This window comes from Cnephaeus nilssonii, assembly GCF_951640355.1.
Source record: "Cnephaeus nilssonii genome assembly, chromosome: 2".
NCBI classification, from domain to species: Eukaryota; Metazoa; Chordata; class Mammalia; order Chiroptera; family Vespertilionidae; genus Cnephaeus; species Cnephaeus nilssonii.
In genome coordinates, this window is record NC_137073.1 from 3,262,182 (window position 1) to 3,275,844 (window position 13,663).

Genomic DNA, 13,663 nt, shown 5'->3' on the forward strand with positions numbered 1-13,663 from the left:
ACCAGGCCTGCAGGGGAGGGCAGTTAGGAGTGACCAGACCTGAAGGGGAGGGCAGCTGGGGGGGTCCAGGCCTGCAGGGGAGGGCAATTGGGGGCGATCAGGCATGCAGGGGAGGACCAGGCTGGCAGAGGAGGGTAGTTGGGGGCAACCAGGCCCGCAGGGGAGGACAGTTGGGGGGACCCAGGCCTTCAGGGGAGGGCAATTGGGGGGACTAGGCCTGCAGGGGCGGACAGTTGGGGGGAATCAGGCCTGCAGGGGAGGGCAGTTGGGGGTGACCAGGCCATCAGGGGAGGGCAGTTAGGGGTAACTGGGCCAGCAGGTGAGGGCAGTTAGGGGCAATTGGGCTGGCAGGGGAGCAGTTAGGCATCAATCAGGCTGGCAGGGGAGTGGTTAGGGGGTGATCAGGCTGGCAGGCAGAAGTGGTTAGGGGCAATCAGGCAGGCAGGCAGGTGAGTGGTTGGGAGCCAGCAGTCCTGAATTGTGAGAGGGATGTCCAACTGCCTGTTTAGCCCCGATCCCAGTGGGTCCCAGATTAGAGAGGGTGCAGGCTGGGCTGACAGACACACACACACCCTCTGTGCACGAATTTCATGCACTGGGTCTCTAGTCCTATCTAATAAAAGAGTAATATGCAAATTGACCGTCACTCCAACACACAAGATGGCCGTCCCCATGTGGACACAAGATGGCCACCACAAGATGGCCAGTAGGGGAGGGCAGTTGTGGGCTATCAGGCCTGCAGGGGAGGGCAGTTAGGGGCAGCCAGGCCTACAGGGGAGGGCAGTTGGGGGGGCAGGCCTGCAGGGGAGGGTAGTTGCGGGGGACCAGGCCTGCAGGGGAGGGAAGTTGGGGGTGACCAGGCCTGCAGGTGAGGGCAGTTGCGGGAAACCAGGCCTGCAGGGGAGGGCAGTTGCGGGAAACCAGGCCAGCATAGAGCGCAGTTAGAGGTGGCCAGGCTGGCAGTGAGAGCAGTTTGGGGCAACCAGGCTGGCAGGGGAGGGCAGTTAGGGGTGACCGGGCCAGCAGGGGAGGGCTGTTGGGGGTGACTGTGCCTACAGGGGATGGCAGTTGGTGGGGGACCAGGCCTGCAGGAGAGGGAAGTTGCGGGGGAGACCAGGCCTGCAGAGCAGGGCAATTGGGGGCAACCAGGCCTGAAGGGGATGACAGTTGGGGGGAACCATGCCAGCATGGGAGAGCAATTAGGGGTGACCAGGCCAGCAGGGAAGGGCAATTAGGGGTGATCGGGCCAGCAGGGGAGGGCAGTTGGGAAGGACCAGGCCTGCAGGAGAGGGCAGTTGGAAGGGACCTGACCTGCAGGGGAAGGCAGTTGGGGGAAACCAGGTCGTCAGGGGAGGGCATTTGGGGGTGACCGGGCCAGCAGGGGAGGGCTATTAGGGGTTACCGGGCCAACAGGGGAGGGCAGTTGGGGGCGACCAGGCCTGCAGGGTAGGACAGTTAGAGGCGACCAGGCTGGCAGGGGAGGGCAGTTAGGGTTGACCAGGCCGGCAGGGGAGGGCAGTTGGGAAGGACCAGGCCTGCAGGAGAGGGCAGTTGGAAGGGACCTGACCTGCAGGGGAAGGCAGTTGGGGGAAACCAGGTCGTCAGGGGAGGGCATTTGGGGGTGACCGGGCCAGCAGGAGAGGGCTGTTAGGGGTTACCGGGCCAACAGGGGAGGGCAGTTGGGGGCGACCAGGCCTGCAGGGTAGGACAGTTAGAGGCGACCAGGCTGGCAGGGGAGGGCAGTTAGGGTTGACCAGGCTGGCAGGGGAGGGCAGTTAAGGGAAATCCGGCTGGCAGGGGAGCAGTTAGGCATCGATCAGGCTGGCAAGGGAGTGGTTAGGGGGTGATCAGGCTGGCAGGCAGAAGCAGTTAGGGGCAATCAGGCAGGCAGGCAGGCAGGCGAGTGGTTGGGAGCCAGCAGTCCTGGATTGTGAAAGGGATGTCCGACTGCCCGTTTAGCCCTGATCTGGGATCGGGCCTAAACAGGCAGTCGGACATCCCTCGAGGGGTCTCAGATTGAAGAGGGTGCAGGCTGGGCTGAGGGACACCCCCCACCTGTGCATGAATTTTGTGCACCAGGCCTCTAGTCCTACCTAATAAAAGAGTAATATGCAAATTGACCATACCTCCGCTACACCCACCAGCCACGCCCACCAGCCACACCCACCAGCCGATCAGCGCGAGTATGCAAATAAACCCCAACCAAGATGGCTACAGCCACAGAGAGCAGGAGGGAGGCTTGGGTTTCCCAGGCAACGGAGGAAGTCAAGCTTTCCACCTGCCCTTGCCAGCCTAAGCCTCCACTCAAGGCTACAAAATTTTAATTATAGAAGGTAAACAAATCCAAACAGAAATGGCGGCAGCCACTGAGCTGGAAAGAGAGGGAGGCTAGGGTTGCCCCTGGCAATGGAAGAAGCAAAGCTTTCTGCACACCCTGGCTGGCCCAGGCTTTTGCTTAAAGCTACAAAGTTTCAATTATAGAAGGATAATAAATTCCAACAGAAATGGCTGCCGGCCATGGAGCAAGCAGGAGGCTTGGCTCCACTCGAGGCTACAAAGTTTCAATTGTAGAAGGTAAATAAATTCCAGATACCAGGGCCTCCGCTTGGGTTGCCAGGGGGCGTGGCTGGCCTGCAAACCACCACAGGCCCCTCGCTCAGGCCGCCCCATGCTCCAAGGGAACCCCCACCCTGATCCGGGACACCCTTCAGGGCAAACCAGCTGGCTCCCACCCATGCACCAGGCCTCTATCCTATCTAATAAAAGAGTAATATGCAGATTGACCATCACTCCAACACACAAGATGGCTGCCCCCATGTGGTGAAAGATCCTGCCCCCATGTGGACACAAGATGGCCACCACAAGATGGCCAGCAGGGGAGGGCAGTTGGGAGGCACCAGGCCTGCAAGGGAGGGCAGTTGAGAGGGACCAGGCCTGCAAAGGAGGGCAGTTGGAGGTGATCAACCCTGCAGGAGAGGGCAGTTAGGGGTGACTAGGCTGGCAGAGGAGGGAAATTGGGGGCAATTGGGCTGGCAGGGGAGCAGTTAGGCATCAATCAGGCTGGCATGGAAGTGGTTAAGGGGGTGATCAGGCTGGCAGGCAGAAGTGGTTAGGGGCAATCAGGAAGGCAGGCAGGCAAGCAGTTGGGAGCCAGCAGTCCTGGATTGTGTGAGGGATCCCAGATTAGAGAGGGTGCAGGCTGGGCTGAGGGACACCCCCCCTCCGTGCATGAATTTCATACACCGGGCCTCTAGTATACATATAAAAGCCTAAGCAACAATTACGAATGAACGACTGGTCAGTCAGTTGCTATGATGCGCACTGACCACCAGAGGGCAGACGCTCAATGCAGCAGCTGCCCCCTAGTGGTCAGTGTGGTCCCACAGCCAACCTCCCACAGCCAGCCAACTTCCCCTGGTCCCTCTTCCTGTCCAGCAGGCCCCACCTGGCCCAGCCCCAATCGGGACTAGGCATGATGGCCCCGATAGGCCCTGATTGCTGGCCAGGCCTAGGGACCCCACCCGTGCACGCTGAGCCTCTAGTATCTTAATAAGCAATGAAAAGTCTCAAGTGTTGAGTCAGTTGACAGTATCTGCTGTTGGATTTTTCAGATTGGGGTGTGATTCTTGACCATAAATCCCATATTTAAAAACCATGGCTGCCCAGGTGTTCAGTGGTTGAGTGTTGACCTGTGAATGAGGAGGTCATGGTTCAGTTTCCATTGCACATGCCCAGGCTGAGAGCTCTATCTGGGGGGCATGCAGGAGGCAGCCAATCAATGATTCTCTCTCATCATTGATGTTTTTCTCTCCCTCTCCCTTCCTGTCTGAAATCAATAAAAATATTTTTTAAAAGATGTAGTAGAAATTACATATATTCTTGAATTTATGTCACATTAAACTGGAATGTACACTGATCAGAGATAAATTCCAACATTTTGCTTTCAGGAAATAGGTTCCTTAATTTGCCTTCAATAGAAAGTTAGGGGAAGAGCCCTTTATTATGTGTCAGTCACAATGCAGTGTGTGAAGGCCCTTCTGCTCTGTCTCTGCTCTGTCTCCGTGGACTCATGTCAATAACGTGTGTTGCGCCTTCAGGACTAACCTGCACCTTCCCCAACCTCAGTCCTTCGAAGCAGAGCAGGCTAGCACTGATTTAAGATCATGCTGGTTGAGATAAAAACATGTTAATTCAAATCTAAGCTTTTCTATCAGAAGTGACATGCTGCTTCTAAGACAGGGATGGATGAGGCACTCAATCCGAGAGGCCACTATACTGTCAAAGGCCTTGCTGAAGCGGAAGGATGTTCTCAGGGGCACATGGCCATCTTCTTGCTTTTCAGCCCGCGGCCGCCCATCCCACTGTCCCTGCTGCTGACCGAAGAGGAGGCGGCGCTGACCATCCAGTCCTTCTGGAGAGCCTACCTGGTGAGTCCTGGCCATAGTGGCGTGCGGATGCTGGGCTTTCCTGGTGCGAGGGCCCCTGGGGAAGAGACGAATTGGAAACAGGATATTATAGTTGACACCCAGACCTCAGAAATAGGGTTCTCTGTAAATACTTCTCACGAGGAATTTAGAATTTTTACCAAAACTTATTTAGCAATTATCATTAAAAATACCCTCCAATCTTTTAAAATTGGGTTGTCTAGCCAGTGTTACCTAACAAATAATATTACAGCCCTGGCCAGGTGGCTCAGTTGTTTGGATCATTGTCCCTTATGCCAAAAGGTTGCAGGCTTAATTCCCAGTCTGGGCACACACATACCTCGGTTGCAGGTTTATTCCTGGGCTAGGTGCAACTGATCAATTTTTCTCTCTCACGTCAGTATTTCTCTCTCATCTTCTCTTTTTAAAATCAATTTTAAAAACCAATAAAAACAAATCCTCAGGTGAAGGTTAAAAAAATAATCTATATTAATAAAAGTGTAATATGCTAATTAGACCGGACGACCTTCTGGATGAAACTGGGTCCTGGGTGCCTGATGGCGGCCAGAGGGAAGCCCAGGTCCCAGGTGCCAGAGGGAAGCCTGGGTTCTGGGTGCCGGAGGGAAGCCAGTGCCGGCAACCAGAGGAAGGATTCACGAATTTTGTGATTCGGGTCTCTAGTATTACATACAGACAGGCAGCAATATATGTTCATTTTAGAAAAAAAATTAGAAAATCCAGATAATTCATATAAAGCAAATAAAAAAGTAAATAACTCACCAAAAGATTATCATTGTTGCCCTAGCCAGTTTGGCTCAGTGGATAGAGCGTCGGCCTACAGACTGAAGGGTCCCGGGTTTGATTCCGGCCATGGACACATTGTCGATCCCTCGTAGGGAGCATGCAGGAAGCAGCCAATCCATGATTCTCTCTTATCATTGATGTTTCTCTCTCTCTCTCCCTTTCTCTCTGAAATCAATAAAAATATTTTTAAAAATATTACCATTGTTGACATTTTGGTGTAAACATTTCCAAATCTTAATACATAGGATAACATAAATACCTAACATACAGAAAGTAACCTTTTCTTTTAAAACCCATCTTCCTAACCACTTTTCTATTGGTTGTTTCCAGGTTATCATTATTATAATATACTAGAGGCCTGGTGCACGAAATTCGTGCACGGCGGGGCGGGGGTGTCCCTTAGCCCAGCCTGCACCCTCACCAATCTGGGACCCCTCGGGGGATGTCCGACTGCCAGACAGGGATCAGGCCTAAACGGGCAGTTGAACATCCCTCTCACAATCTGGGACCGCTGGCTCCCAACCACTCTGGAGCTGTGGAGGGCTGGGCCAGCAGGACACTCGGGTACGCCACCTGCTGAGGGAGGCGCTCCCGATGGTCAGGGCCCCAGCCAGACCCCCCTCCAGCCTCCCCCTCCTCCGTCCCCCGCAGCTCCATTCTGGGGCCTCACAGGAGTTGTTGGAACAGAGCAGCTCTCTCTGCTGCCGGCACCCACCTGGCCTTTGTGTGAAGAGCCTGTGCAGAGGTGACCAGAGGCAGCCGAGCTTCGAGGCAGGAGGGCGGAGCTGAGGACGGGGCTGGAGCACCTGGATCCAGGCGGACCAGGAGACCTCTCAGAGGGATTCTGCCACAGTCTGGAGCCCCAGTAATCACAATGACAATATAGACATTTCCAGCTTTTGATCACTTGTGCATGAAGGAGGTTATTGGTACAAAATAAAACTCTGGGTCCACCGTGCAGAGCTGCCACCGAGGTGTCCCAGGAGAGACTGGCTGGGCCAGCAGGAGAAGGAGCAGGAGGGAAGCTCACCCACGGAACACGGTCCTCTACAACCTATTTTTATTATTTAAGTAATACATTGCCATGTGGGGAAAGCAGATGATACATAAAAGAATCTTTCCTGGGAGGGTAGGGAAGGGTGGGGGTAAAGGGGGAGATCAACCAAAGGACTTGTGTGCAGGCATATGAGCCTAACCGGCGGTTAAGGACAACAGGGGGGTGGGGGCATGTGTGGGGAGGGGTGTGGGATGGGAATGGGGGGACGAGGACAAATATGTGATACCTTAATCAATAAAGAAATTTAAAAAAAAAGAATCTTTCCTGTTCATGTAGGTATCTTTTTACACAATTGATGGTACACACTGCTCTGTGCCTAAACCGAACCATGACTTAGTTACCACAGTTGATTGGACATTCTAGTTTTCTCTCCCATGTAAAATATATTATGAAAAAATCCTTCTTCATATATCTATGCTCACTTATCTGACTTTCTGTGTAAGATTGATTGCTAGAAGTGGAATTGACAGCTCCAAAAAGTAAGCACCTTTTTTCAGAGTTTCGTCATTATTGCTGAATTATCCTCTGGAGAGGAGGGACCCTAGCTTAGACCTGTTTGCAGGCACCAACAGTGCACGCAGGTGTGCCCTAAGCGTAGGTTTTGATGGCAGAGTGGGGAGTGGAAGAGATTGTGAGCGTGAAGCGTGCTGGGGAAGGCGGGTGTGTGACACTGCTTAGGGGCATGCGCAGGCAGCATTGTTGTGTCCAGGTGTGTGGGGTGTGTGCTGCGGACATCAGAGGCTCTGAGAAGCCTGGAAGAAGGTTGAATGGCCACTAGATACACACTTCATTTTTTTAAATTGAACTTATTGGGGTGACATTGGCTAATGGAATTATACATGTTCCAGGTGCACGATTCTATAACACATTGCATTGTGTGCCCAACACCCAAAGCCGGATCTTCTTCCATCACCATGTTGGATCCCCATAACCCTTTACCCCCCCCCACCCGCCACCCTCCTCGCTCTGGTAGCCACCACGTGGTTGTCTGTGTCTGTGAGGTCTTGATGTTTGTTTTTCCTGTTTGTTCGTCAGCACTCACGACCCCTGTCAAGTCTCCTCGAGTCACCTTTATTGCACTTTCACTCTCTTCTACCCTAACCCGCTTCCCCTCTGGCAATCACCACATCGTGTCTGTGCTGGGTTTTTGTTTTGTTTATTTTTTGCTTAATCCCTTCACCTTTTTTCACCCAGCTCCCACCCCTCCCTTCTGACAGCTGTCCTTCTCTTTTCTGTGTCTATGAGTCTGTTGCTATTTTGTTAGTTTATTTTGTTCATTAGATTCCACCTATAAAAGTGAAATCACATGGTACTTGTCTTTCTCTGATTGGCTTATGTCATGTAGCCAGGTCCATCCATGACACAAAAGGTAAGATTTCCGTCTCTTTTATGGCCGAATAGTACTCCATTGTGTAAATGTTCCACAACTTTTTTATTCCCTCATCTACTGATGGGCACTTAGGACATTCTTGTAGCAATCATTTTTTTCTGATATGTCTCCTCAGGCAAGGGAAGCAAAATAAAAATAAACGAAGGGGGCTACATCAAACTAGACGGCTTCTGCACAGCAAAGGAAGCCATCAGCAAAAGGAAAAGGGAGCCCACTGCATGGGACAATATATTCCCCAATGACACATCTGATAAGGGGTTAATATCAAAAATTTATAAAAACTTATACAACTGAACACCAGGAAAACAAACCAATTTAAAAATGAGCAAAGGACCTGAATAGACACTTCTCCAACAGACTTAAGAATGGTAATCATCGGAAAACCAAGATGGCGGCATAGTTAAACACCTAAACTGCAGCTTCACACAACAATTTCAAAAATACAACTAAAAGACAAAACGGACATCATCCAGAACCACAGGAAAGCTGACTGTCTGGAAATTCTACAACTAGAAGGAAAGAGAAAACCACAAGGAAAATCAGAGGAGCTGTAAAAGCCTGAGGTACGGAGACACGGGTGGGCGCATGCGGAGAGGACGGAGCCGGAGAGGACGGGGCGGCTGAGTGCCTGGCTGGCGTTATCTAGCGGGAAGGAGATAAAAGCTCTGGACTGCGCTGAACCCCAGTTCCTACTGCACTGAATCCCTGGGGACCCAGGCTCATACTGGGGGAATCTGGGCTGTAAGGCAGAAAATCAAGGGAGTGGCGAAAGGCAGAGGTCCTGAGGCGTGCACGTGAATGCGCGCAGAGGACGGACTGTTGACTGTGCCGCTGGATTACCCCAGCGGGAAGGAGACTAAAGCTCCGGACTGCACTGAACCCCAGTTCCGGGCGAGAATCTGGGAATCCAGATTCATTGGGGGAGAGACTAGACTGTTTGGCAGCGGGCGAAACTCGAGGTCGCCTTTCTCTCAGAGGTGTTTGCAGGGAGTACAGAGGGACACTGAGGGACACTAAGACCCAGGAACCTCATAGGGCGGGGCTGACGGGAAGCCAAGGCTGTAGGCTCCACCCTGAAACTCTGCCCCATCCAAGCTGAGCACAGAGGCTTTTCCAATTTTGCAAGTCTAGTCGAATAAGGCTGTCTCCTGGAGTAGAATGCAGAGACAAAGAAACAGATCACAAACCAAAGAAATGGAGGAAAACAAACGAATGGAGATAGAGTTCAAAAACACGGTTATAAGGTTTTTCAAGAATTTCCTAGAAAAGGCTGATAAATTTAGCGAGACTCTCGAGCATATGAGAGAGACCCTCGAGGATATGGAAAAGGACCAACTAGAAATTAAGCATACACTGACTGAAATAAAAAAGTATTATACAGACACCCAACAGCAAACTAGAGGAATGCAAGAATCAAGTCAAAGATTTAAAATACAAAGAAGCAAAAATCACTCAACTGGAAAAGCTAAAAGAAAAAAGAATCCAAAAATTTAAAGATAGTGTAAGAAGCCTCTGGGACAACTTCAAGCATACCAACATCAGAATTATGGGGGTGCCAGAAGAAGAGAGAGAGCAAGATACTGAAAACCTATTTGAAGAAATAATGACTGAAAACTTCCCCCACCTGGTGAAAGAAATAGACTTACAAGTCCAGGAAGCGCAGAGAACCCCAAACAAAAGGAATCCAAAGAGGACCACACCATAATTAAAATGCCAAGAGCAAAAGACAAAGAGAATATTAAAAGCAGCAAGAGAAAAACAGTTAATTACCTACAAGGGAGCACCCATACGATTGTCAGCTGATTTCTCAATAGAAACTATGCAGGCCAAACGGGAGTGGCAAGAAATATTCAAAGTGATGAATAGCAAGAACCTACAACCAAGGGTACTCTACCCAGCCAAGCTGACATTTAGAATTGAAGGTCAGCTAAAGTGCTTCACAGATAAGAAAAAGCTAAAGGAGTTCATCAACACCAAACCAGTATTATATGAAATGCTGAAAGGTATTCTTTAAGAAGAGGGAGAAGAAGAAAAAGGTAAAGATAAAAATTATGAACAACAAATACATATCTATCAACAAGTGAATCTAAAACTCAAGTGAATTAAAAATCTGATGTACAGAATAAACTGGTGAATATAATTGAACCAGGGACATAGAAAGAGAGTGGACTGACAACTCTCAGGGGGAAAAGGGTGTGGGGGGTGTGGGAAGAGACTGGACAAAAATCGTACACCTATGGATGAGGACAGTGGGGGGGAGGTAAGGGAAGAGGATGGGATGGGAACCAGGTGGAGGGGAGCTATGGGGGAAAAAAAGGAACAACAATAATCTGAACAATAAAGATTTATTTTTTAAAAAAAGAATGGTAATCATCACTAATCTTCAGAGAAATGCAAATTAAATTGACAATGAGGTATCACCTCACACCTGCCAGAATGGCTACCATCAAGTCAACAAAGGACAAGTGTTGGAGAGGATGCAGAGAAAAGGGAACCCTCGTGCACTGCTGGTAGGAATGCAGACTGGTGCAGCCACTGTGGAAAACAGTATGGAATTTCCTCAAAAAATTAAAAATGGAACTGCCCTTTGACCCAGTGATCTAGGAATATATCCTAAGATACCCGAAACACCAACCAGAAAGAATGTATGCCCCTATGTTCATAGCAGCACAATGTACAACAGCTCAGACCTGGACACAGCCCATTTCTTTTTTGTAAGCCTACCGGCCTCGTAGCTGTGGGCCCACGGTGGGAGCCCTCCTTACTGGTGGGAGCTGGTGAGACAGCGAGGATTGATCTAGGAGACAGTCTAGAAGCACTAGGTTTTGATTCAGAATCTGAGAGTTTTCTTTCTGAAACCATGCCACATCTTTTAAATTAAATAAAATGTATAAACAATTAATATTCAATAATGCAGTAATTATAAAATAAATATTGGGCTTTTTGTGGAAATAGAAAAACCCATCCTAAAATTCACTTGGAATTTCAAAGAATCCCAAATGGCCAAAACAATCTTGGAAAAGGAACAAAACTGGAGGACTCCTCTCCCTGATTTCAAACTTATTCCAAAGCTACAATCACCAAAACAGTGTGGTAGTGGCAGAAAGACAGACATTCGGATCAGCAGAATAGAACTGAAAGCCCAGAAATAAACTCTCACACATATGGTCAAATGGTGCCAAGACCATTCAATGGGAAAGATTAGTCTTTTCAATAAGTGGTGCTGGGAAAACTGGATGTCCACATGCCAAAGAATGAGCTGGGCCCTTATTTAAAACTATATACAAAAGTGAACTAAAAAATGGGTCAAGAACCTAAATTTAAGACCAAAACAGTTAAATGCTTAGAAGAAAACATGGGACAAAGTTCATGGCTCTGGATTTGGCAGTGATTTCTTGTATATGAACCAAAGGCACAGGTAACAACAACAACAACAACAAAAATTGGGCAAGTTGGACTTTATGAAAACATACAAATTTTATCATAATACACTACCCACCACTGCAGGAGGTCTCCGGGCTTATGCACCCTGCAGCATCTCAGAACTGCTCTCCTTTTTAAGGCTGGATTAATATCCAGAATATACAGAGAACTCCCAAAATGCAACAACAAAGAAAATCTTCATAAAATAAGCAATGGACTTGAAAATACATTTATTCCAAGAAAATATATGAATGGCCGGCAAGTACATGAAAAGATTTTCAACATCACCAAGCATTAGGAAAGGTCATGGAGATGAAAAATCACCTCACATCCATGTAAAACAAAAAGCAGCAAAATACTATTGGCGCACATGTATTTGGTACGGCCACTGCGGAAGACAGTATGGAGGGTCCTCAAAATTAAAATAGGACTATGACAGGACCCGGTGACTCCCCTTCTGGGTATGCACACACAATAATTAAAAGAAGGTCTCAGAGAGGCATTCGTACACACAGGTTCATAGCAGCTTCATTCACAATAGCTAACATGTGGAAGCAACCCAAGATCCCATTAATAGATGAATAAGCAACATGTAATCATCTATACTAATAAAAGCCTAGGTGGCCCTCGCGTCCTTGTGTGACGGCCTCACGTCATCACAAGATGGCCACTCCCGTGTCACAAGATAGCCGCAACAAGATGGCCTACAGGAGAAGGCAGTTGAGGGCCATCGGGCCAGCAGGGAAGGGCAGTTGGGGGTGATCGGGCCAGCAGGGGAGGGCAGTTGGAGGCCATCAGGCCGGCAGGGGAGGGCAGTTGCGGGTGATTGGTCCCACAGGGATCGGGCCTAAACCGGCAGTCAGACATCCCCCGAGGGGTCCCAGATTGGAGAGGGTGCAGGCCGGGCTGAGGGACCGTGCCCCCCCCCCCCCATGCACAGATTTCGTGCACTGGGCCTCTAGTATATATATAAGATGGTAAATTATTCAGCCTTAAAAAGGAGAGCAGTTCTGAGATGCTGCAGGGTGCATAAGCTCAGAGACCTCCTGCTCAGTGACAGAGCCTCGTCACAAAAGGACAACCACTCAGGTGCGGTTCTTGGGAGAGTCAGAATCATACAGACAGAAAATGCAATGGCAGTTGGCGGGGGCTGGGGGCTGGAGAATGGTAGTTAGTGTCTCATAGGAACAGAGTTTCCATTTTGCAAGATGAAAAGGCCATGGGGATGGACAGTGGTGATGGCTACACAACACTAGGAATGCCTTTAATGCCACTGCACTGCACACTTACAATGACTGAGCTGGTATGTTTTATGTTATGTACATTTCACCAGAAGAAAAGAAAAGGGGAAAGAGATGAGTTCAAGTGGGTTTTGATTTTGTTGACGTTGATTATTCCCCTGAAAGGCCACTTTTCTCTATTTAGAGATGACCTATATAGTTAGGTAGAGAACGGATAATGAAAACAGCCCAGGATAAAAACCAAGCAACTATGAAAAGGCTCTTCAAAGAATACAAAGGAGAGGTTTGTTGTTTCTCCCAGATTTCTGGCAGAAAGAAGAGACCCCAAGAAGGGGCTCTGTGCTCAGAGGAGGCAGGCGCTTCCCGGGTTAGGCTGCTGGCAGGCTGGCGGGCGTGGGCAGGACAATTTTATGTGTGTGTGAAAGATCGCTTGACATTCTTATCCTTAGCTTCCCTTTCTTGCTCTTGAATGTTACAGCTGAATGGAAAGACGTGTTTTAGTCTTTCAATGTGCAACAGGTCTCATGGCGACTTGTTAAAAAGGATGCTCTGACAGCAGACAGATCTGCGTGGATCCTAAGGTCTGTCTGGTGACTGATGACTTTGTTGGATTATTTAGCTGCTGAACTGCGGTTCCCTGTCTGTAGATGGAATAATAATGGTTCCTGCCTATGCAGATTGGGTCAGATGGTCAGTGCACAGCCAGTATTAGCTATTGTCACTGTCATTGTGGAGTAACTGGTTCTGTTTTCCTTGCTAGGGAATCTTGTTAAAGCCTGCGAGTATTCTCCTTGTCCTGCGCAGGCCCCAAGCAGGCCCCAGCCCCAGGGCTTTGCACCTGCTGTTTGGTCCTTGTGTCTGCAGCTGTCCTCCTGGTCTCCCTTTCTAAAATACTTTCCAAAATAGCACTCTCTTCACTCGCTGCACTACCCTCTTGCAGGCTGTGTTTTCTGCCTGTCACTTACCTTACATTGATACTCACTTATCTACTGCCCGTCACCCTGACTTTCAGAAGGGGGCCATGAGGGTAAGGCTGCTTGACTTGTTCATCCTGTACCCCCAGCTGTCTGGCACACATCAGGCACTTTGTCAATATTTTGGTGAATAAATGAATCCCTTAAAGGTTCTCTCTAGTGAGGCATTTGAAAATGAACACAAAACTGTATTGTTCATTTTATAACTCCTTCCTAGGGACTTACGTGGGCACTCAAACACGGACTTTTGTGAGGGGTCGCTTGTGCACCAGGATCCTCACCCTGCAGCTGTGCTTGTTAAACTCCCAGAGATGACACTTGAAAAGGGTCTGTTCAGTGTGTCACTGGCC

At 49.3% G+C, this 13,663-nt stretch overlaps 1 protein-coding gene across 3 annotated transcripts in view; it reads left to right on the forward strand.

Annotated features, from left to right (window-relative positions):
- Positions 1 to 13,663, forward strand: part of IQCK (IQ motif containing K) — a gene marked incomplete at its 3' end in the record, with an annotated part of 106,324 nt that overhangs the window by 68,409 nt on the left and 24,252 nt on the right. For 2 of the 3 annotated variants that reach the window (XM_079784083.1, XM_079784082.1), the window contains exon 7: positions 4,343 to 4,427. In XM_079784083.1, the coding sequence (XP_079640209.1) occupies positions 4,343 to 4,427 (85 nt within the window). Of the gene's footprint in view, positions 1 to 4,342; positions 4,428 to 5,229; positions 5,341 to 13,663 lie in introns of those variants that run through there. The other variant, XM_079784084.1, reaches the window with a different exon arrangement.